General features: G+C 46.5%; 1 protein-coding gene across 2 annotated transcripts in view; it reads right to left on the reverse strand.

The window, feature by feature from the left end:
• Positions 1-24,350, reverse strand: part of NUP98 (nucleoporin 98 and 96 precursor) — a 944,939-nt gene that overhangs the window by 343,389 nt on the left and 577,200 nt on the right. For both annotated transcript variants that reach the window (XM_086933760.1, XM_086933759.1), the window contains exon 23: positions 2,128-2,557. In XM_086933760.1, the coding sequence (XP_086789886.1) occupies positions 2,128-2,557 (430 nt within the window). The remainder of the gene's footprint in view (positions 1-2,127; positions 2,558-24,350) is intronic.

Below are 24,350 nucleotides of genomic sequence, written 5' to 3' on the forward strand. Positions count from 1 at the left end.
ATACCCGCCAAAACCTTCCGCCTTCTAAAATCCATGATAGTGTCTTTCCTCTGGGGGCGGGGCGCCGGAGGGTAGCTCTAACGACATTGAGGTCTAAAACGGAGGGGGGTCTGGCTGTTCCCGATTTAGAGCTATATTATTTGGCAGCTTAACTGCAGGTCTACACACAGGAAATAGCTTGTGAATTCAGAGGTCCAGAGCACAAAAGAGGCCTAGGCATACCTCGCCATGTTCTTTCTTTTATAGCGCTACAGCAGAAATTGGACCTTAGAGAGCTGACTCAGGAGGAAAAAAACATCCGGTTATGCTGGAATCAGTCGCAACGAAGGGCGGGCGGGCTACACCCGTATGCCCCTGAAATCCCCATAGAGATGCTAACAGCGCTGCCACATGGTGGCGATTGGTCGCGACTGCGAGATTGGGAAGAGGCGGGAGTTCAAATGATAGGAGACCTGTATGAAAACAGGGAACTGCTGCCGTACCCGACACTCCTAGAGAGGTTCGATCTACCTGGGGGGGGGATTTTCTGCTGCATGCCACGCTGACGCGAGCTATACAGAAACATTGGAGGGAAGGTGCGATGGAGCCTAGAACGAAATTGGCTTGCCAATATACCATGATGGCGGCGGGCACTTTTAAGGCGGTCACTTGCCTCTACTCCAGAATGCTTAGTGAGGGGCTGCCACCTTTAGCAACTCTGAAGGGAAAATGGGAAGCTGTCGTAGGGAAAGATATTCCCAAGACGGTGTGGGCACGGATAATGCGGAGGGCCTGGAAGAGCGCGTGCAATGCACGGTTTCAGCTCGTGCACTTCTATATCCTCCATCGGGCATACCTGACACCAGGTAAGATCAAAAAATACTTTGGAGTGGATTCGGCAGCGTGCCCCAGGTGCACGACGGCGGGGGCAGAATTAGATCATATGCTGTGGACGTGCCCTGTGTTAGTTCCTTACTGGAATGTGGTAGGAGACACCCTGAAAGCGGTAACTGAGAGGGACCTGGAATTTGACTTTGCCGTGGGTGTTCTACACTGGTTCCCCCATACTCCCAAAAATAAGATTACGAGTAAATTCATAGATATGGGGCTCATATTGGCTAAACACGAAATCACAGCACTGGAATGCGACAGTAGGACCAAATTGCACTAGATGGAAGAATGAATTCCTTAAGTGGGCCGGAGGTGAGGGGGCGCTAAGGTTCCAAACTGCGCGGCGGCAACGCAACGAAAAGGCCTTGGAAGCAGCCCAGGCGTGGGATGCATTAATGCAATCTTTGCGAGACTATGGTATGCAGGAGGAAAAAGTGGAATAATCACACAGCTGGAGAATGTCCCCTAGACATGACAGGCACATCACATAGAACATTATTTAACACTCCTGTGCATGCAGCATATTACAACTGGTGTTGATTGTAATCATCGATGATGGGAAATTGGAGAGGTGGGAGGGTTTATAGGGGAGTTCTTTAAGAAACTTGAAAGAGAGTGTTGAGGTTAATCCTTTACTGGGGTTCTGTATCGTTATCTTGTTTACATCCTAGCCCGTGATGGGATACATAACTGAGGGCCTACTTTGAGAGCGTAGGTGAGCATAGGCATTTACTTGATTTTGTATGATGTATGGAACAAAACCCAATAAAAATTGCTTAAAAAAATAATAATAAAAAATGATTAAAACCAGAAGGCATGGAAAAAGGCACACTGTTCCAGAATAAAAACGGTGTAGTAGGCCAAAAAAGTAGCCTGAGGAACTGCTTCTCCAGATCTGTGTTGTAGCGCAGTAAAGGGCTTATAAGGACTCCATCACATCCGACGGACAAAGTCGCTACAGAGTCGCACAACTACCTCAACCGACGAGCTGAGGTTGTGCTAGAAAGTTTTACGATCCAGTCTGTGCCTGGGGGAAATTTTAAGGTAAGGAATATGTGGCTGATTGCCTCTATCAGACAGCAATGACACACAAAAATAAATCACATCCAATTCTGACAATGCTACAGATGCACAATAGTGGCAGCCACACAAAAAAAAAAACACTACAAATTTGACATTTTAGGATGTGTTTCAATAGGCAGTACACCTTCACTTCCATAATATCGTGAAGTTGTATTCACACAATAAATCACTTACGATTTGGCAGAGACTGGTTTGGGCAAGAATCCGTAGTCCATCGATTCAGAGTTCTGAAGATTGCTAATCTCACCAGATCCACTCAGTTGCTTTCCATTGTGGGCTAATGTCCAATTCGGACCCCAGCCAACACGAAATGATCTTCCCATAAAAAGAGCCATGTCCATGAGAAGCTTGCCGTGGCCATGAGTGACTGACTGCTCTAAAGGCACCGGGCCCTGCAGCCTGCGTGCTCCCACAGTCTTCAAAGGTACTTCAGGTGTTGAACCTGGCATGACAAAGGCAGAACTGAGAGGACCAGGTACAGACCATGGTGAATGAGAAGAGGGTGGGCCTGTTGAGGAGACTCTGGGACTAAAACTATCTTGAGAAGCAGCACGTGGAGAAGGAAGCGCTCCAGTCGAGAACCTTGAGTGAAGCAATCCTCCCACTGAAAGAACAAAAATATAGTAACTTTAATGTAAACACAGGTAAGTGTAAAGGTGACTTTTTATTAAAAAAATTACTCTAGCAAAATAAATGTACATCCAGTATGTAAACATTTGACTAATGGTAAATGTTATATCAATATTTTAGAAGAAGGCAGACTGTACTAAAGTATGATCCGAGCACCGTATTATTCCACAACCTCATTTGAAGGGTAGGAAAAGACAATTACTAATCACACTCACAAAATATGTTCCTAAAATAATTAACCTAACAAACAAGTTACTTACCTTCGGTTATAATCTTTCTGGTGGACATCGTCTACCTGCAGATTTCTCACCTCGAGTGCCCTATAGGAACCAGTATGGGTCCAGAAAATTTGAAATAGCTCCACTTCAGTAACTTGTAGCGCCTTGGCTTAGACTAATTTGGAGTAGTCCCAGGTTATTACATCACTGCATCTTACACAGCACCACATTGGCATGCCGAAGTCAGCATCCAGTCTTTTCTTTTTTTAACAGGATAGGAGGAGACTAGGTTTACTAAATTGACAGAAAATGTGATAAAAAACCTAAGGGCCATATGTATGACCACACATTTTCCCGTAGACACAGAATGGGTAAAACCATTTGATAAATCTGGCCCTCAGTTGCCCAACATTAAAAAATGCAATAACTTGTCTTCAAAAAAGGAGTTGGGCAAGTTCAGTGAGGAATCTGTAGGTAGAAACATAATTCACCAGAAAGATTGTTACTTAAAGTAACTTGTTCTTCTGATTGACTTTTCCAGCAAATTACTCAACTCTTTAATCTATATAGAAGTAGCATCTCCAAGGTGGAAGAAGCAGTACCTCCAATGTGGTGTGAATGAAGTAGTCAATGCAAATCCAGCAACAAAGATCTGTCATAGTTGCCAGCCTTGTGGACTTCAGAGTGCCAGAGTAGTGCCCGGTGAAGGTGTGGAGTGAAACAAACATCGAAGCTCTGTAAATCAGCCCACCATAACAAAACTTCAAGAAGCGGTCTTTGTGCCCTGGAGGAATGGGTCAAAGTTCATTTTGGCAAGGGTGTTGCAGATCTTGTTGCATAAAAAAATAATCAATCTGGAAACTGTCAGCCTCTCAACTGGATTGCACTTGGGGCCAGGTTACTCCCCCAAAAAGTTGGCAATCAACCTGAAAATCGCAGCACTGTTGATGTAGAATCTAAGAGCCCATATGAAACAATTAGAGAGAAAGGGTTTCAACAAAAGGAATACTCCTAGTCACCTTATGATATATACTAGAAATAGAAGGAGTATACTCAAGAAGAAATCAGAGAAACACTATAAGTGAAAAAAAGGAAAACTGATTCTTTTTTAAAAAAGACCCCTCACTCACCAACCTGGTTGGTGACATGCTTTATCATAGGGGTCCCACCCGAGCAGCCGAATGCTACCCAGGTGTGCTTCAACACCTGATTACAGTGGAGCAGGTTATTCGCAACGATGGTGCAGGTGAGTGAAAAAGTGAGTTTAAAATGGTCTTTATCGTACTCCCTAAATTTTTAATATGGAGCAATAGGAAAAGATTAAAACCAGGGTGTGATACCAAAGTAGGCTAAATTGAACTGCGGTATCTACAAAAGATGGTGATCGTGGTGGCCTACTTGTTTCAACCTGTTGGTGATATATTACTAGGTTTTCTTAAGGACCTATAAAAACACCCTAGCGGTATGCACACGCTAAGGTGCACCACGTCTCTGGGTCACTCGTGAACCATGCTGTGTACTTACAGTATGGTAACCTCTCCGCCTTCTGTGAAAGGAAAAAAATATGGTACCCTCTCAGCCTTCTGTGGAAGGGAAATAATCTGAAAAATAAATATACAGTCCCACATAGTTCAAGTTATTATCGTGTGATGACCATTACATTCCTTTCGTTCATATCTTCGTTGAGCTTTTTTACATGGTACGTGCAGGGAGCACACGCACCATGCACGACATAGTTAGTGCGTTGTGAATTCACATACTACTGGTGACGTTTTACCATTCTCGAACAGGAGTGAAAAACCCACCCCTATTCGTGTGAACATAGCCACATTTAAACATTTTTCAAGTCGGTGTCTCATTGCTCAACATAAAAGTGAGCGTGCTTTGTTTGTCGGAGCTATTCAAATATACGTATGCACAACTAGTGTCAATGCGAGCAGACTGTTCTAGGGGACATGGTGTTTTCCTTTCACAGAAGCCTGAGAGGGTCCCATATTATTGTTCCTTTCACAGAAGGCTGAGAGGTTACAATACTGTAAGTACACGGCATGGTTCACGAGTGACTCAGACGTGGTGCATCTTAGCGTGTGCATACCGCTCTGGTCTTTGTTCAGGTCCTGAAGAAAACCTAGAAATACCACAAAGAGGTTGAAACACAAACCACCACAATCACCATTTTATGTAGCTACCGCAGGTCAATCTAGCCTACTTTTATATCCCACCCTAGTTTTAATCTGGTCTTATTGCTCCATATTAAAAATTTAGGGAGTACAATAAAGACAATTTTAAACTCACTTTTTCACTCACCTGCACCATCGTTGCAAATAACCTGCTCCACTGTAATCGGGTGTTGAAGCACACCCGGGTAGAATTCGGCTACTCGGGTGGGACCCCTATGATGAAGCATGTCACCAACCAGGTTGGTGAGTGAAGGATCTTTTTAAAAAAAGGAATAGGTTTTCCTTTTTTTCCACTCTCGTATCTCGCCGATTTTTTTGTGGTATGCTCTTATTGTTTATTGAATCTAAGGGCCCAACAGGGATTCAAACTGTTTAGAGGAAGTGAATAAAAGTAAGCAAGGTGAGAAAGAATGAAGTCTTAGAAGAACTGGATTATTCAGAAAACCATTAAGCTAAAGGAAGGGATAGACAAAGTCAGCAGCTTGCCACATGCTAAGTGGACAATGGTGTGAGAAAGTGCCATCTTTCTTGCATTAGTATACCCCCACTTTTTTCTAACTGCTGATGTGCTTTGAATGAGTGTGCCCTGGGCTCCTGCCAACCAGGTACGCAGGGTCTGTGTTCCTTCCCTAAAACTATTTTGAAACTAAAACCCAATTGGCATCTCTGGCCACCTGTCAGCCCTTAGTAAATGGTACCCTAGGTACCCAGGGCATGTTGACCAGAGAAGACCCCTAAGGACTGCAGCACTTATTGTGCCACCCGTAGGGGCCCTGTACCCTGGCACCCAGACACTGCCTTTGCAGGCTGAGTGCCTAAGTACAGAACTAAACAAAGAGTGAACAAGGCACACATCCCTGAGTGCCATGCCCACAAACCCACTGCTCTGGCATACATCAGTCACTCCTCTAGCTAGATGGCCTATGGCAGTGGTGTGGGCACAGGTGCATGAGCCCTGTGCCCCTTCAGTACCCAGGGCCATTCCTGGGCATTGTAAGTGCAGTGATGTCAATAGGAGTATATAGTGCCGGGAGGTTGACATTACGAACTCCACAACACCATAATGGCTACACTGAAGACTAACAAGTTTGGTATCAAACTTCTTCGCACATTAAATCCACACTGATGCCAGTGTGAGATTTAATGAAAAATGCACCACAGAGGGCATCTTAGAGATGCCCCCTGAAACCTAACCACAATCCACGTCTGGACTGAGAGGCTGCCTAGGCTGCCACACAGCAGACATGTTGCTGGACCCCTAGGTGGAGAGCCCCCCGCACTCTTGGGCCTGCAACAATGCAAATCCTGGACGAGGTGCTAGGTCTCCTCCCCCAGGATGGGCAGGGGGAAGCTTCAAAAGCTGCCACCTCTAAGCTTCTCCAGACCATTTGCTGTACCCAGCAACTGGCCCCCACCAGTCCTAACCCTACTCTGGCGGGAAGACTAGCGGGAAAAACTACGTCAGGAAGGGAGGTGTGCCAGCCTGTGCCAACCCCACCCCTCTGGTGGGTGAGACTAGGTGAAGCACGACCCCGGGCTCAGGCCATCTTGAAGATGGGAAGCCCTGCCCAATCACAGCTAGCTCCTGCCCCCCTCCCATAGGAGAGGAGTAGGCTAGGGGGTGTACCCACCCCATGACCGGGACCTATTGGTCCCTGCCCTACCTGTAAAGCCCCTAAATTCAGTATTTAGGGGCTCCCTGATCCTTCCTTCCTCAGATCTCGATAAGAAAAGAAGAAAGAAGAAGATCAAGAAGAAAACCCGCCGCGCAGCTAACAGGACGACAACAACGGACTTTGGCCCCAGCCCTACCGGCCTGTCGATCCTGGAACCTGCTCCTGCCTAACCTCGGCAACTCCTGCGGACAGCAACCTTGGGACACCCAGAGGACCTGCCTGCCTTGACCCTCTCGAAGATTACGACTCCCATCAGCAGAGGCTCTGCTGCAACCACACCCCAGGTGCCAGTCCGGGAGCTCCGGACCAGCCTACTCTGCACCCGTCGAGACTGGCACGTGCTCGTGTGAACCAAGACCACAAGGACGCTCCCCCGGCGACTGGGACCCGAAGTCCAGTGCCTAAAGACCGTCCTCGACGACCCAGGCGATGCCTGCAGACTCGGAACCAGTGCCCCCCCCCCCAAACGCGACCAGCTGAGGGTAAGCTTTTCCGACACCCAAAGACACCCCGGCGCCCTGCAACCCCCTGCGCCTTCCTTTGGGGCACCTACCTGGGCTTCAAGATCCCAACTTACCTCTCTAAGTGGTGGTTGCCCCTGAAGAGTCTCCATCCCAGAGCCTGCAGCCTTTGTTAATTTTTTGACTTTCCCATTGAATCACATTGAGCGCCCGACGGCTCAAAAGCACCTTGCACCCAGCCGCCCGAGCGCCGCTGGCCTTGCCACCTTTGCCCTATCCTACTTTCCCATTTGCCCTGAGCAAGTGACCAGGAGACCAGCTCCCACAGCCGCATGGCCTGCTAGCCAGCAGCCACCAACCGGAGGCGCCCTGCCCCTCATTGGATATCATTGGGCCTAACTAGCTCTGCACCCGGCCGCCCCTGTGCTGCTGAGGGTGAACACACTGCACCTACCTGACCCTGGGGGACCCCTGAGTCTATGCCCAGAACCTTAACTTCACCAGTCAAGTACTCACCTGGAAACCGGTAACTCACTTACCTGCCAGTGGATAACATTGAATGGCTTGACTCGAAAAATCTTCTAAGTGTGAAGTTTTGGAAACTTACAATATTCATATAAAATCATCCGAATTCCGAAGTACTCACCTGTGATCAGGGGAGAAGCCAGTACTGTACCTTGTAGCCCAGTACTGAACCGCAAAAGTAATCCTTACCGGGTTTACTAGTAATCTGTATTTTCTCTATAGGAATCCATTGTCTGCTTTTCCATGAAATTTCTTCTAAGTGTCTACTTTTGAAAAATTGAAATATTCTTTAAAAAATCATACGAAATACTGCAACGAAATTACTTACCTGTTGTAAGTTGAGACCCCAGTGCTGGACCTAGGAGCCCAGTACTGGATTACAAAAGTAACAAGATCGTACTTTACCTGCAACCTGAATTTTCTCCCATTGGATAACATTGCCAGATTTCTGTTGAAAAGTTTCTAAGTGTGAACTTTTAAAATAGCTTTATATTACTGAAAAAATCACGGCAATAACAAACGTTTTTACTAAAGTGTTTTCAGCTTAGACCCCATGACTGAATCTAGGATCGAGTCCTGGAACTACCAAAGTAATCTACAAAGTAATCAACTGTGTTTATATAGGAAAACCCATTGAGCTCAATGCTAAATTGTGTGTAGAATTGTGTTGCCTACTGCAACCCCTGTACCTATTGTGTTTACAAAGTTTATTGCCTTTCTGCAAAGTACTCATCTGAGACCTCTCATATTGAGAACAGTATATCTTGATACCTGTTGGTTCTAAAAATAAACAACTATCTGTTGATATAAAAACAATTGGCCTGGAGTTCAGTCCTTGTGTGTGTGAAACCTTTTGTTGACTGAGTGTGTACAACAAATGATTTACACTGTCCTCAGGTACTGCCTTACTGCTCGACCAAGCTAGCACTTTTGAGAGTAAGGTCAGCCCTGACTTTAACCTCTGTTATACCTCCGGGGTTTGTGGACTCTATACACACTGTACCTTATTCTGATCCATTATATATAGAGCCACTTTCTCACAAATGGTGATCAGAAAAAACTTTTCATAGTAAGCAGCCTAATTGGTCCAATTTGCAAGGGCTCAAACAGTGGGCATCAGATAAGGTACCAATGTGGGATGACAAACAGCTAATGGTCAAACGAATTTGTAAACCTGTGCAAAAATGAATAACAGGAGGCATGAAAAATAATTGCTGTCAGGAAAAAAATAAAAGCCAAAAGGGCAAGAAGCAACCCTGAACAGCATCTACAGCAAAGCCCTGCTGGTTCAAGAGCAGGCCTGGGAGCAGTTCGCGGAGTTTCGCTACACGGAACTCCGTGAAGTAACAAAAAAGCTCCTCAGAGTTCTGCAAGTGGAAGAGTGCAGTACGAACTGCTGTTCACACTGATCTTCCTACCGCTCAGGTAGGAATTCTACCCGAGCGACAACTATGCGCTCGCCAACTTACCGTTCACAAGCAGGGAAAAAAACTCAGCTGCACTACGTGGAGCGGAGTTTACTACACTGAGTGGAGTTTTCTGCACTCCGAAAGCTCCATGGAGCGCTGAGTGCAGAAAACTCCGCAAACTTTGCGAATGGAGCAGAGTTCACCACCCAGGCCTAATTAAGGGCAGTGTAAATCACAAATCAAACATGTGTTGAGAGGATAAACTTCCTCCTCAGTGCAACCAGTAACAAAGAGTGACCAATGTCCAGATTAAACTGCCTTAACCGACAGGTGACAAGAGGACGTCCCCCAACTCTGCAGGTGGATGAAAAGAACTCACTCAGGAGACAAGAAGGTGGTGACGCTGGAAGTTTGAAGGCAGACCATGTCCTTCCTTCTGCAGGAGAAGGTCCACCCAGAATGGAAGAGGAAAAAGGACAGGTATAGGCGGAGCATCCTAATATTACACCCTTGAAAGCCAGTACAGTACTATTCAGGCGTTTTTTTATAGTGTGCAGCTACCTAATCAGGCCTCCCAGCGCTGAAGACAACATCTGTCAGTTTGCTAGATGCCCCTAAAAGTGAGCGAAAGAAGACGTAAAAAACAAAACGATTTTAGGAGTTTCTTAAAACTAGATTCGGATCGGTTCATTCAGAGGGCGACGAAGTGATCCCCACACCTTAAACAGTTAGCCCTAGAGACTGTAAGCAACCCTAGATTCCAAGACCACAGAGAGCTCCTGGGAGTATAAGGATTGAGGAGTCGCTGTATGAGCAGTGGAGCTCTCCGAATCATAGCCCGATGGGTGAGGAACCGTGTTTTAAAGTGGATTATTTTCTGCACTGGAAGCCAGTGCAGGGCTGCTAAAGCTAGAGAAGCTACCAGGTGTTTGAGAATTTTTAGAAGAATCCTAGCAGCAGCGTTCTTGACACCTTGTAGTCTTTATCACAGACTTGGGGCTTCCTTGATAAGGAAAATGCTACTTACCAGTAGGCATCTGTCCTTGGCATGTAGAGCTGCAGATCCACACACTGTACATAGATCGCCATCTGGTGTTGGGCCCGGATGTTTGCACTTGTTGTATTGGAAAAGTATTTGGAAGTCACGAGATAGGCGACTCCTCCTTTGGACAATAGTGCGCATGGGCATCGACTCCATCATCAGATTGTTTTTTCGCCAAGCAGAGAAATGAGGGAGTTTTGTTAGATTGTCACAAGGAAGGGTGGAGGATTCCACCCTTGGTGGGTGTGTGCACTTGTACAATGACTAATTGTTTATATATCATTAGTTTTTCAATACGGCGTCATGAATTCCACATATACCCTATGCATTTCAGGTCATATGGACCCTTCCTCAGGGGTCTATAAAACGGAACAGAAAAGGAAACTTAGGCTAGCTCTACAGCATATAATTCACAATTAGAATTCACCAATAATAAATCATAAAAAAGTATAAGCATGTTCTCAGTTCATTGATACATATATACATTCTAAAGAAGACTACATGGTTGTATAATGGTAAAATCACGTTTCTCTATTTGTTTTAGATTAGTACTGTTCCTGTATGACCTATGATGACTATCTACTGCTCTGAATTTCTGGCGCCGTTGCATGTAAAAAGAAGAACTGGATAAGACTACTATTAGTCATTGTACAAGTGCACACACCCACCAAGGGTGGAATCCTCCACCGTTCCTTGTGACAAAATATCAAAATAGTGTTTCCAGACAAAAAACTCGGAAGGAGCTGCACAAAGATTAAAAAGAATTAACTTATAAAAAATAAGTGCACACAGAGTGCACCGACAGACTTAAATAGGAGGTTTTTTAGAAAGAGATGTCCATGTATGTTGTATCTAAATAAGATAATACTGGAACAGTTAAAGGTAGCCGGGGAGGTGGGTGGGCGTGTGTAAATCTGCAGCTCTACATGCCAAGAACAGATCCATACTGGTAAGTAGCATTTTCCGTTAGAGGCATATGAGCTGCAGATCACACACTATGCATATGTTATGTTATGTTATATTGTGTCTTTTATAGCGCTCGGCTGCTCAGAAGAGTGTCCCGGCGCTTTATTGACAACCTAGGAAGACAAACACAACACAACAGATTAAAAGAAAGCAGGGTCAACAGAACACAAAGAGACTAGGAGGCAAAAAGCAGGTTTTCAGGCCCTTCCTGAAAGCCAGCAGATTTGGGGTGCTGCGTAGAGTCAGGGGCAGAGTGTTCCAAAGCTGAGGGGCACAGAGCATAAATGAACGACCTCCAATACGGGCCCTCCTCACACGTGCAACAATGGCAAGGAACTTCGACTCTGACCTCAAAGATCGGGCAGGACGATAAGAAACTAGCCTCTTCTGAAGATATTTTGCCCCGTGGCGTAGAAGGCCTTGTGAGCCAGGGTTAGAGCTTTAAAAACTATCCGCTGACGGACAGGCAGCCAATGAAGCGACTGCAACAGGCCAGAGACTTTGACTCGCCTATGCAGGCCAAAAATGGCACATGTTGCCGCGTTCTGGACCACCTGCATCCGTTGCAGGAGATATTCAGGCAGGCCAAGATATAAGACGTATAGTACTGCTGTGCATAGATTGCACAGCAGTACTATCCCTTAGCGGCAACCACCAGTATCTGCTACAGTAGTGTGAAATAGTGTATTGAGTACAGCCTGGCCCACTCAAGCTTGCTGTTTTGTTTGCACATCTACACAATATTGCTTTGTGAATGTGTGCGGTGTAGACCATGTAGCTGCTTTGCAGATGTTTTCCAAGGGAATGTTTCCTAAAAATGCCATTGAAGCCCCTATCTTTCGGGTAGAGTGGGCTTTAGGGGGAACAGATAATGTACATTTTGCTTTGTGATAGCAAATTTGTATCCATTTGACAATCCTCCTTGCAATACCAGACTTTGATATGGGATTGCCTTTATGTGGTGGTGAGAAGGATACGAAAAGTAGTTTTGTTTTGAGAGAAGGTTTTGTTCTGTCAATGTAATAAAGGAGTGCTCTTTTTACGTCTAGAGTAAAAAGAGCTCTTTCTGCGAATGTTTGTGGTTGCAAGAAGAATACTGGCAACTTCACAGACTGATTGAGATGAAAAGGAGAAATTACCTTAGGGAGGAATTTTGGATTGGTTTTGAGAACCACCCTGTTATGATGAAGTTATAAAAATGGTTCTTGAACAGTTAGTGCCTGTAAGTCACTGACTCTTCGAAGGGAAGTAATGGCCCCAAGGAAAGCAACTTTCCATGTAAGAAATTGTAACTTGCATTTATGCAGAGGTTCGCATGGAGGGCCCATTAGTCTTGTGAGAACAATGTTTAAATTCCACACAGGTGAGGGTGGTACCCTGAGAGGAATTATTCTTTTGAGACCTTCAATAAATGCTTTGATGGCAGGTACACTGAATCGTGTTAAGTCTTGTCTATTTTGTAAGTAGGCTGCTATGGCAGCGAGGTGTAACCTAATAGATGTGTATGCTAGATTATACCTTTGAAGATGTAGTAGGTAACATATGATACGTTGAATAGACACAGCTAAAGGATTGATGATGTTAGAGCATAGCACAAATCTTTTCCACTTGGCTACACAGCAGGTTCTAGTGGTGGGGCGTCTAGCCTCTTTGATAACGTTCACACAGTCAGGGGGAAGGTTAAGGTAACCAAATTCCAACACTTCAGGAGCCAGATCACTAGGTTGAGCTGTGCTGGATCCGGGTGTCTGATCTCTCCATGGTGCTGTGTTAAGAGGCGTGGGGAGAGGTGTAGTTTTTGGTGCGGGACTACTGAGTTCCAGCAATGTTGTGTACCATGGTTGTCTGGCACATGGTGGAGCAACTAGGATGAGTGTCAGTGAGTGTTGCTGCAGTTTGAGCACCACCAGTGGAATCAGTGGGAGAGGCGGAAAAGTGTATGCAAATTTGCTTGACCAATTCATCCATATCGCATTGTCTTTGAACAATGGGTGTGGATATCAGACGGCGAAGCTTGGGCATTTTGTGTTGTGATGTGTGGTGTAGAGATCTATGTCCGGTTGCCCACACATTTGGAAAAACGGTTGGAGAACCTGCGGATGAAGTTACCACTCGTGAATGTTGTGTTTGACGACTTAACAGTTCTGCTATGTTGTTCTGGACTCCTGGAACGTGTTGGGCTAGGAGAGAAATTTTTGAGGAATAGCCCATCTCCATATGCTCTGTGCTAATTGAGAGAGCTGTAGGGAGTGTCCCGCCTTGTTTTTGTATGTAGAATATTGCTGTTATGTTGTCAGTGCGGACTAGGACAGCTTTGCCCGATATTTGTTTTTGGAATGATTTTAATGCCAGAAAAACTTGCCACTACCCAATGCTCTACAGTCTACTCAGGGCTGTCTTGGGGTCCAAACGATGAAGCCTCTTCTCCTCCAATCGTGCCCCTCTTCTCCTCCAATCGTGCCCCCCCCCCCCCCAGCGAATTGAGACCCTTATGGGTGAGTTATTGTGCTTTGCAAGCTACTTGATTGATTGGTTCAACATTCAGTAGCTGAGGTACCCAAACATGCGTGCCCATGAACTGCGAAGAGGAGCTCTACCACCTTAATAAATACTCAAGGGACCAAAGTGATACCATAGTGATTCTCCTAACCGGGCTGGAGGAAATAGGCCTACATTCATCAGCAAGTGCCTTGCTGGCCTCCTTTCTGGGAGAAAGATCTTTCTCGGTTCAGCTCGGGGAATTCACTTCAAGGTCCTTCAGTCTGCCTTGGGGGGTACCCCAGGGCTCCTCGCTGAGCCCCTCCCTGTTTAATATTTTGACGCCCCCTTAGCCAACATCATTAGAAATTGTGGGTTCATCCCACTCTCCTACGCGGATGACACCCAAATAGTGGTGGCAATTTCAAATAACACTACCAAGACTGCGGAAAAATTTAGGCATTGCATGGGCCAGGTCAGTCATTGGATGCAGGCTAACTGCTTAAAACTTAATGGCGACAAATCGGAGGTGATGTTTCTGGGGGCTGAACTAAACATCTGGTGTAGCAATTGGTGGCCCGACAGCCTCGGAAGATGTCCATCGCCAGTTGACAACGTAAAGAACCTGGGGGTTACATTCGACTCGAAACTCACCTTTAAGGCACAAATAAACAAACTCGCATCCCCTGTATGGTACACATTAAAACTTATCAGGAAGCTGCTGTCATACATCCCTCCGGACACAAGCAAAACCCTGGTCACCTTGTTGGTCCTCTCAAAATTAGATTATGGAAATGCACTTTATGCATGGTTACAAAAACAGCTATTAGCAAAACTCCAGCGGATGCAGAACGCAGCAGCAAGGCTGGTACTGAACATTCCTAGGTTCAAACCGGTGGCCCAAGAAATGAGGTCTACACTGGCTCCCTATAGATAAAATTATCCAGCTTAAATCAGCTTGCCTGGCCTACAAAACACTGCATGGATCGGGCTCTCACTTCCTAAAGAGAAATCTAAAACCATACGAACCATCCAGGTCACTAAGATTGAGTAATGCTAAGCTTCTCATAACCCCCAGATTTAAACAACTACGTTGGGGGGGAAGAAGCTTCCTAGTAAACACAGCAAAAACATGGAACAAGCTACCGATGGAATTAAAAAACAGCCCCTCACTGTTGGCTTTTCGGAAAAACCTGAAAACTTGGCTTTTCTCAGCTTAGTCCAGAATTGCGGGCCGCAAGGCTCTTTCACTTCTGCAGCTCAGATCATTAGCTCCAAGACGCCCGTGGGCATTCGTGCGCTCTATAAATCCCCCAATCAAATCAAAATCAATCAAATCAAAGGGCAGGACAATGTACTTAAAGTGTTATTTCCCCAAAACAACGCACAAGAAACCCCTGTGAAACTGCAGAATTAAATGAAAGAAGGCATCTTCAAAGTCCAATGACAACACAAACACCAGGAAAGGACATGAGCCAGTCATCATATTGGATTAGTCCTTCTGAATGTAGGTGTTCAAAAAGCGAACATCTAAATCTCGGACTGAGTCCACAGAATTTCTTAAGTACATGGAAGAAACAAGAGTACATCCCATTCCTCCTCCTCTCTGGAAACTCTTTGGTAAGGATAGAGGCATGTTATGCTAAAGCCTGACCATAAATAAGGAGAGCTGTAAGTGCATAATAAACAAGACAACCTGCAGAACCCACTTGCATGGGGTGAGGACACAAACCCAGGGCAGGAGAAAATGTTTTCTGCCCACTATATGCAGCGCATGACTAACAAGGTATCAGAGTTGGTTGATAGCAGTAGGTGAAAAGGATAAGGAAGTCAAACCATGTTGGTGGACCATCTGCTCGATTCCATTTTCTCCAATCTTGGCTGCTTAAAAATCCTCTCCCCGGTCCCGCTGATGTGGACTGACCATTCAGTAATCCCATTCTCTCTACTGTGGCGGAGTAGTCGATGTGGTTCGTCCTGCTGTGGTGGCAAAACGCCCATGGCATAAGCTAGACCGGGAGGTGCTTGCCATGCGGTTAGCAGAACTTAGACCTCAGCTTCCCACAGATATCGAGGAGGCGCATGCGTGCTTTCAGGACTGGCTGATAACTGGTCTGGACAGCTGTATTCCAGCAAAGCAGGGAGGTAAGGGTCATGGGCCATCTAATCCTTGGTTCACAGACCTTCTAACGTAGGCAAAGAAAGGGTGCAAGCTGCTGAACGTGCCTGGCGTCGCTCCTATGAGCCATCGGCCAAAGCTGTATATCGTGGGGCAGTTAAAGATTATCACAAGCTTATCCGCAAAACACGGGCGGAGTTTGTCGCTGATAAAATCTTGACAAGCTCCAATCCCACTAAAACTATTTTTAAATTGCTTAAAAATATGAAGAGTGCAGGTTTAACCAGTATTTCCCCTGTAGCGTCAAATCATCATTGCGAGGCTTTAGCACTCCACTTTGTGGAAAAAGTGGAGTTGATTTATCAGGGCCTATCTACAGGGAACACCCACATTGAAAACGCTGTGCTAGTAGGGCCAGACAATGGGATGAATAAAGGCTTGTTATTCCTGCCATTGCTGTCGCCGGAGGAGTTTGAGATCTTAAGTGCTAAGATCAAGTCGGGTTCGCCGGCTGACCCTTAGGCAGCGAGTCACTTTCGCCAGCTTCAATCTCTCATCTCCCCTGTGGCTTTAGAACTGGTTAACCTCTCACTGAAATCAGCCACCGTCCCAATGGCGTGGAAGATTATTCCATTGTTAGAAAAGCCATCACATGACCCGGACGACCCAGGCAATTATTGCCCCGTATCTCAGCTCCCGTTCATGGCGAAAGTGGTGGAGGCACATGTAAATTCCATCTTATCTAACTACATTGATGAGCATAATATCTTTGACCCATCCCAACATGGGTTTCGCCCCCGCCACAGCACGTAATCAGCTCTTTTGGCGGTCACGGAATCCATCCGTAGTAGGTTGGATGTAGGTGATTCTGCGGCCTTAGTCCTATTGGATCTAAGTGCCGCATTAGATACGGTGTCTCATGAGATTCAACGTCTCTGGATGGTCTGCATTAGGGATGTTGCCCTGGAATAGATCCGGTCCTTCCGGGCTGGGCGGTCGTTCCAAGTATCCGTGCCGCCGTTCCATTCTCAGGAGCATGCCCTGGGCCGGGGGGTTCCTCAAGGTTCCATCTTGAACCCACTTCTATTTAACCTGTATGTGGGACCCTTGGCGGAGGTGGCCAGAGGCAGGGGTTGTCACTGGTGTTGTATGCAGACACCCAGCTGGTGATCGCTTTCTCCAAAAAAATGCTGTATCAATCAGGAGAATTTTAAGGAGGATTTATCGATTATCTCGGACTGGATGAAGGCTAATTGCCTTCAATTAAACGCCAGTAAGTCCGAGATTCTATTGTATGGGAAGGACCAGGGACTCTGGTCAGAGAAATGGTGGCCTGATCATCTGAAACCCGCGCCGTTGCCGAGGGAGACGGTAAAGAACCTGGGTGTTTGGTTCGACACATGACTCACTCAGCACAGGTAGCGGATCCTAACGCTGCCGGCTTGACGATAACCAAACCTTGCCTCTGACGCTCCCAGCGCGAGGACTTAGGCCACGCCTCTTTCAGGCCACGCCCACCCGCGTCGACTATAAAGCGCTGATCACAAGCACCTGACAGCCCACTGACCACACTCCTGAGGCGGTAGCCGGGAGAGCCTAAAGCGATCTTTATTTTAAAAATTGTAAAACTGTCACTATTTTTCTGTGTGCTAGCTTTTAAAAGCACTATTCACCACGCTCCCAGCAACTCACTCAGCACAGGTAGCGGATCCTAACGCTGCCGACTGGACGATAACCAAACCTTGCCTCTGACGCTCCCAGCGCGAGGACTTAGGCCACGCCCCTTTCAGGCCACGCCCACCCGCGTCGACTATAAAGCGCTGATCACAAGCGCCTGACAGCCCACTGACCACACTCCTGAGGCGGAAGCCGGGAGAGCCTAAAGCGATCTTTATTGTAAAAATTGTAAAACTGTCACTATTTTTCTGTGTGCTAGCTTTTAAAAGCACTATTCACCATGCTCCCAGCAACTCACTCAGCACAGGTAGCGGATCCTAACGCTGCCGGCTGGACGATAACCAAACCTTGCCTCTGACGCTCCCAGCGCGAGGACTTAGGACACGCCCCTTTCAGGCCACGCCCCCTGACCTCCCCCTTGGCAACCACTTACATAATGTGCCTCGGACGGAAGCGCAGCGGGAGCGCCGTTTGCGCGCCGAAGGCGCGCCTAAAGCAAGCCCGTCTGCGCCCGTTATCGCCAGACCAATCGCCTCTCGCCAGTCCCCCTGCACAATTCGTTCGTCACACAATACAGTATGACAGGGAGTCTCTCCTCGCACACAACCCCGACGCAAGATGCGACAAGCTGGAAGGCTGTCTAGGACAAACCGGTCTGTACTGCAAGTCCTGCCGATTCTCGACACCCACACCTGGTCTAGCAAGACAAAAAATTACTGCGCATAAATACTCCTCCCTCACTGTCCTCCAACTCAATGTCAGATCCCTTGTGAAACACCACGCTGAAGTGTTCACCCTTATAACTGAGGAATGCCCAGATATTATGTTTCTATGCGAAACCTGGCTCCATGACGAACAAACTAGTATCCAGAACCTCTCGCTACCCGAGGGCTTCTCTATGAAAACCATCAATAGAGACTCTAGGGGTGGTGGGATAGCTGTCGTTTATCGAACGACATACAACTGCTCCTTCATAAAGGAAGCTATCTGGGGTTGCGAAAGCGCTCGGTTTAAGATCTCCACCAGTCCTCAGTTCACCCTCTCTGGACTCTATATCTACCGTCCCCCCGGCCCTACCTCTAGGTTCATTGAAGAACTTCTAGATGTAGCTCACACTCTAGTGGTATCCTCTCCCAACTTCACCATCCTGGGAGACCTCAATCTCCACTTCGACTCTATATCTGATCCAACCATCAAGAACCTACAGGCGGACCTCACTGCCCTTCAGCTAAACCCGCTTATTCACACCCCCACTCACTCTGCCGGGCACCTATTGGACCCTGTTTTCTCTAACCTCTGAGGCCACGGCTGACCCCCCCCAAACCCATGGGCTGGACCGACCATTCCCTTATTAGTTTCTCCTTGAGGGTCAGAGACCCGCTCACGAAAATTACTTCTAGCTCCTGCTATAAGAGGCCTTGGCACAAATTGTCATCTAATGACCTCACTAACAATCTAGGCGACTTCCACCTTAACCCTGAAAACAGAGACATAAATTCAGCCTATGCTGCCTTTCATGAGTGGATCAACACAGGACTTGACTTCCTAATCCCAGCGAAGTGGACCAAAACCCGTAGTACCCCTTCTAACCCATGGTATAATGAGAACCTAAAAACCTTGCGGAAAGACTGCAAAAGAGCTGAACGCCATTGGCCACCCGTGCATCCTTTTATGCTGAAGAAATCAGCTTAAGCACAAACCCCTCCAAAACCATCTTTAAGCTGGTACAAAAACTTCAAAACAGCTCAAATCCAGCCCCATGCATTACCTCCTCACAACAATGTGACGACCTCGCCACCTTCTTTATAGAAAAAGTGAGAAAAATCTACATCACTTTTCCACAGGACCTCCTGGAAAACCCCAAACCTCGTAAACTCTCGCCCGACAACCCCAGTTTGCCTCTTATACCCAGTATAGCCCATGACGATCTAGCCAAACTATGCACAAAGGTTAAGTCCGGCTCACCTACCGATCCTATGAGACCTGCCAAATTTCTAGAATCTCTTGATTTCTTCCTCCCCCCCTGGCCACCCTACTCAACCTCTCCTTCTCCTCTGCGGTGGTTCCCACATGCTGGAAGCAGGCAAGGGTCTCCCCGAAAAAGCCCACACTAGACCCCTCAAAGCCAGAAAATTTTAGACCTATTTCGCTGCTTCCATGGGTTTCGAAACTAGCAGAAGCCCACGTGAACAAAGTACTGTCCAATTATATGGCACAATATCAAATCCTGGACCCCTCTCAGAACGGTTTCAGGCCAGGATTCAGTACCGAGTCCGCCTTGCTGACCACTATTGAACACCTCCGGAACATCCTGGACGCCGGTCAAAGTACTGCGCTGATTTTACTGGATTGATTTTACTTGACCTCAGCGCGGCCTTTGATACGGTCTCCCACCCCCTTTTGCTAAAACGTCTCGAGGCCATAGGGATCAGTGACCTAGCTCTTGAGTGGTTTCGCTCTTTCCTGAAGGATAGATCCTTTCGGGTCTCAGCCCCCCCATTTATCTGTCAGTCTCACCCCATAGAGCAAGGAGTCCCGCAGGGGTCGGCGCTTAGCCCTTCCCTTTTTAATCTCTACGTCCAGCCTCTCGCTGAAGTAGCAAAAGAATGGGACCTCACGCTGGTGTCGTACGCCCGCGACACGCAGCTAGTCATTTCTCTATCTGAAGGCCCCTCGATCTCAGCTGCGAAATTTAAGAATGGCTTAGAGGCAGTCGCGCGTTGGATGTCACAACTGCCTACAGCTGAACGCTGGAAAAACAGAGGTGCTGCTCCTGGGTGAAAATCCCTGTTACTGGAGTGAGCACTGGTGGCTGTCCTTACTCGGCCCCATCCGTTCCCCCAAAAATGTGGTGAAAAATCTAGGTGTCTCGGTGGACTCCTCCCTCAATTTCCAGACACACACCAAGAAAGTGGCTGCTACTTGTGTGGGCCTGCTGAGGAGCCTTCACCCGATACTTGGCTTTTTCGACCCCAGTACGCGCCAACTGATAGTTCAATCTATCATTCTGGCTCGACTGGATTATGCCAATGTTCTTTTCCTAGGCATCAACAAAGCAGAGATGGCTTGGCTGCAACGAATACAAAACTCTGCAGCCAGGGCTGTCGTAGGCCTCCCTCGCAGATGCTCTGCCAGAAATACCATCCAGAAGCTACACTGGCTACGTATTGAAGCCCGTGTTCAATTCAAGGCTCTCACCACTGCTTTTAAAATTCTTAGATCTGACTGTCCCGGGCTCCTACGCCCACTCCTAGTGCCTTACACACCCCAGCATGCCCTACGCTCCTTAGGACAACACTTGGTGGTAGTCCCTCGTACTAGGCTAAGCAGAATGGGTGGCCGTTCTTTCAGAGTTTTAAGGGCGAAGCTCTGGAATTCTCTGCCTCCCCACATTCGCTCCTTGACCAACTTGTTGGCCTTCCGCAAGGCGATTAAAACATTTTTGTTCTCCCTAACTTAATTTTTCTGTAGTTCCTCTTCCTCCTCCTCCTCCCTTCAGGTTTCTGTTATGGTCCAGCGCCGGGACGCCTCGTTGCTGGGGCAGCTGTTTGCGCTTAATAAAATATTAACATAACATAACATAACAATCAATAAGCAAACAAGAGCTGTAACCGCAGTCTGCTTTGGGCTTTTGAGGGTATTGAGGCCCTTGCTTGGCTTCATCCCTCCCAGAGTACGCCAGACCATCCTGCAGGCTTCCATTCTTGCGAGGCTTGACTACGGCAATGCCTTATATCTAGGTGCCAATAAAGCTAGCATCAAGCGCCTGCAGGGGGTCCAGAACGCGGCAGCACACATGTTAGTGGCACTCCCAAGATCTCACTCAGTGGCCCGGTGCTCTTGAAGCTTCACTGGCTGCCAATCGAAGCCCGCATTCAGTTTAAGGTGCTATGTACTGCGCACAAAATTCTGCGGCTCCAAGCCCCTATTGGGTTATTAGGTCTACTGAAGCCATATCTGCCTAGACGTGCTCTGCACTCGGCTAATCAAGGTCTGGTCTGTGTCCCTCGAGTTAATAAAGCGAGGGCAGGGGGTCGCTCGTTTGCTCTCTTGGCGGCCAAACTGTGGAAATCTCTTCCAGCAAGCATCCGAGCCATCCCTAACCTTCTGACATTTCGGAAATCCTTAAAAACTTGGCTGTTCACCACTATTTGATATTTGTCGCTCGCTGTGTCTCCCTGTCTTGTTCTGGTTTCTGGCTGCGCTGGGACGCCTCGTTGCAGAGGCAGCCATGCGCATTATAAAACCTTAAATAAATATTCCTCATTAAACACTATGTCACCCCCCCCCCCCCCCTCCCCCCCTCCTCCTCACACTCTGGTTTCAAAACATCTCACTGGCCTGCTGCATAGGCTGAGATGGCTGCCGCATGTGGTAAAGCTAGGCCCCGTGGGAAACACAAAATTCCGATATTGATCAAAGTGGCAGAATGGCCTTAGCACATCCCACTGTGACCCACTTGAAAGCTGAATCTGTCTTGCCTCTAAATAGTTTGGAGCTATCAAAAGGAATTTCCTTAAGGGATGCTTGCACATCCCCAGAGATATGCATCAGGCCTAGCAGAATCAACACACTAGTTCCCACAAAATCTGTGGTGTCCATAAAATAATTTGGCTGCATTTGGTCGGTCATGGACGGTCTGGATAAATGGATTTTTAAACTGTTGTATGTGATTTCATAGAAAAATGATTTCAGGGAATACCATTACCGAGAAACCATTTAATCTAATCTGTTTAAAAGAGATTTTCAAAATCAATGGCATTTACCTTTCCGTAGAAACCAATTCATAGAATGTCTTTAGTCGAAATTGGCTTTTGAAGGCTTATTTTTGAAGTGTAAATGCAATGGTTGCAGCCTTACTTTCAGAAACTGCGTTGGAGATATTTCAGAGCTTTACTTCACAAGACATTATTGCATATTTATATTTTTTACACTGTCAATTACTTCAGATGCTTTTAATTTGCTGAGCACTCACCACCTGTAAACGCCATCCACCGCTGATCCCTCACAACCCCTAAACACCCTCACCACACCTGAACTACACTCATCTCTGCAGCCTAAATGCCCTTTTGACCCCAAATATCCACTATCCTTGAACCATACACTCACTAACCCCAACTCCACCCATTCCTGAACCCTACAAATCCCTTTCTATGCCTAAACCCAAACCATCCCATAGCCCTTAAAACATCTTAGTACACTCCCACCCATCCCTGAATTCTAAACACTCACTGCCTTTAAATGCCAGCCATCCATGACACAAAAGAACTACACATCATACTAAACTACCCATCACCAAGCCATAAAATATCTTTAACTTTAAAAAGCCATAAACTCCGCCCATCAATGAATCCTCAAACCCCTCAACACCTTTACACTCCCTCCATCCCTGAAACTTCAAAACATCTCACACACCTAGACACCAACCATCCGTGAACCCTAAAAAACCCTCACCACCCCTATACCCACCCATCTCTAAACCTTAAAAAAACCCTTTCTATGCCCGAACTCCATTTACTCCTGGTCACTAAAATCCCCACATCATCCTAAACATTACACAAACCTGAAATCAAAAACACCACAGAAGTCTCCAACTCCAACCAAGTTTAATGCAATTTTGGATTTTTCCTTAAAATTGCCTTTCCTTTTTTGTATATCCTTAAAATTGTTTCACCTTAAAATTGGTTTTCTTTGGTATGGTTTCCTCCAATGTGGTTTCTCAGTTTTAGCTTTCCATTAGTGAACACACATTTTTAAACACCTCAAGGAAAGCTAGCAAGTTCTTGCTCACCATATTCCATGGGGCATCCACCTAACAGGTAAATAGCATTCAGAGACCACAATGATAATCTGGCACAATAGAACACCCTCTTGCAAAATGCATCACAATTCTGCTGTTCCCTGCCTAGCAGTGTGGTAGGAAAGGCATTAGGGTTCACTTTGTAATTCAAAGCCTGCTCCAAGACTTTCTGGTGTTCTGTGCTGTGTTAAGGACATCTATTGAGTCTAGCAAATGCACAATTTACCAGAGGCAACAAAAGAACAAGTTAGTTAAGTTTGACAAAACTCTTTAGAGGATACTCCAACTGCAGGTTCTTCACTTTGTGAATATTCCCTCATGCGTCAGACTGTATCCAGAAACTTAAAAGCATTTCTCCGTCACACTAGGAGGTAGTGGAGTTCTGCTACAATATTGATGTGTGGTCACAACTGCTACCCAAAGTCGCTGGCTTTGGATGCTTTTGAAAGCTGGTCTTTGCCCTCAGACACAGGGCCCCATAGTAAATTGGTATGACCAATGTGCAGCTCTCTAGTTGGAACCCTTTTAGATGTAAAAAAAGACCCTTCCACAAAACTAGGAGATGGGAAGATCAATGAGGAATTTGCAGTTCCAGTATCCATCAGAAAGGGCATAACCAAAGGTAGATAAATGTGTTCTGATGAATACTTCTAACTGTAGAACTCAACTTGTGAAGAGATACTAAAACAGTACCACCAAGGGGTGGAGTCTGTGGAACTGGTTAAATAAAAAGTAGAAGGACTAAACAGGCAAAATACCCACCAGGGAAACAGTACTTAATGAACATGTGCACCAATTCACTCATAGTAACCTGAGAGATATCAAGGACAGGCACTAAAAATGCTAGAGGAGTAGTGGCAGTCTTGGCTCAAGAGGTATGAGCTCTCAATCTTTCAAGTGACTTTTAGGTAGCACAAAGCAGATTTGTATGCAGAGGAGTAGCCACCTGAAGGAACAAGTTACTTACCTTTGGTTATGCTGTTTTTGGCAGAGTATCTAGTTGCAGTGTCCTCAACTTTTGAATATTCCCCAGGCATCAGACTGTATCTGGAAACTTGTTTAGCAGTACTTCTGCGGGCTGATTGGTGATGCAGTCAAGCTGTTTCGGTCCGGAAATTATGAGCGAGCCATATATTCACCACTCCCACATGCTGACACCTGCTGCTTTTGAGATTGTCGACACTGCCAGACAGAGCCTTGTCAGCAGATTAGTGTG

This window comes from Lissotriton vulgaris, chromosome 8, assembly GCF_964263255.1.
Source record: "Lissotriton vulgaris chromosome 8, aLisVul1.2, whole genome shotgun sequence".
NCBI lineage: Eukaryota > Metazoa > Chordata > Amphibia > Caudata > Salamandridae > Lissotriton > Lissotriton vulgaris.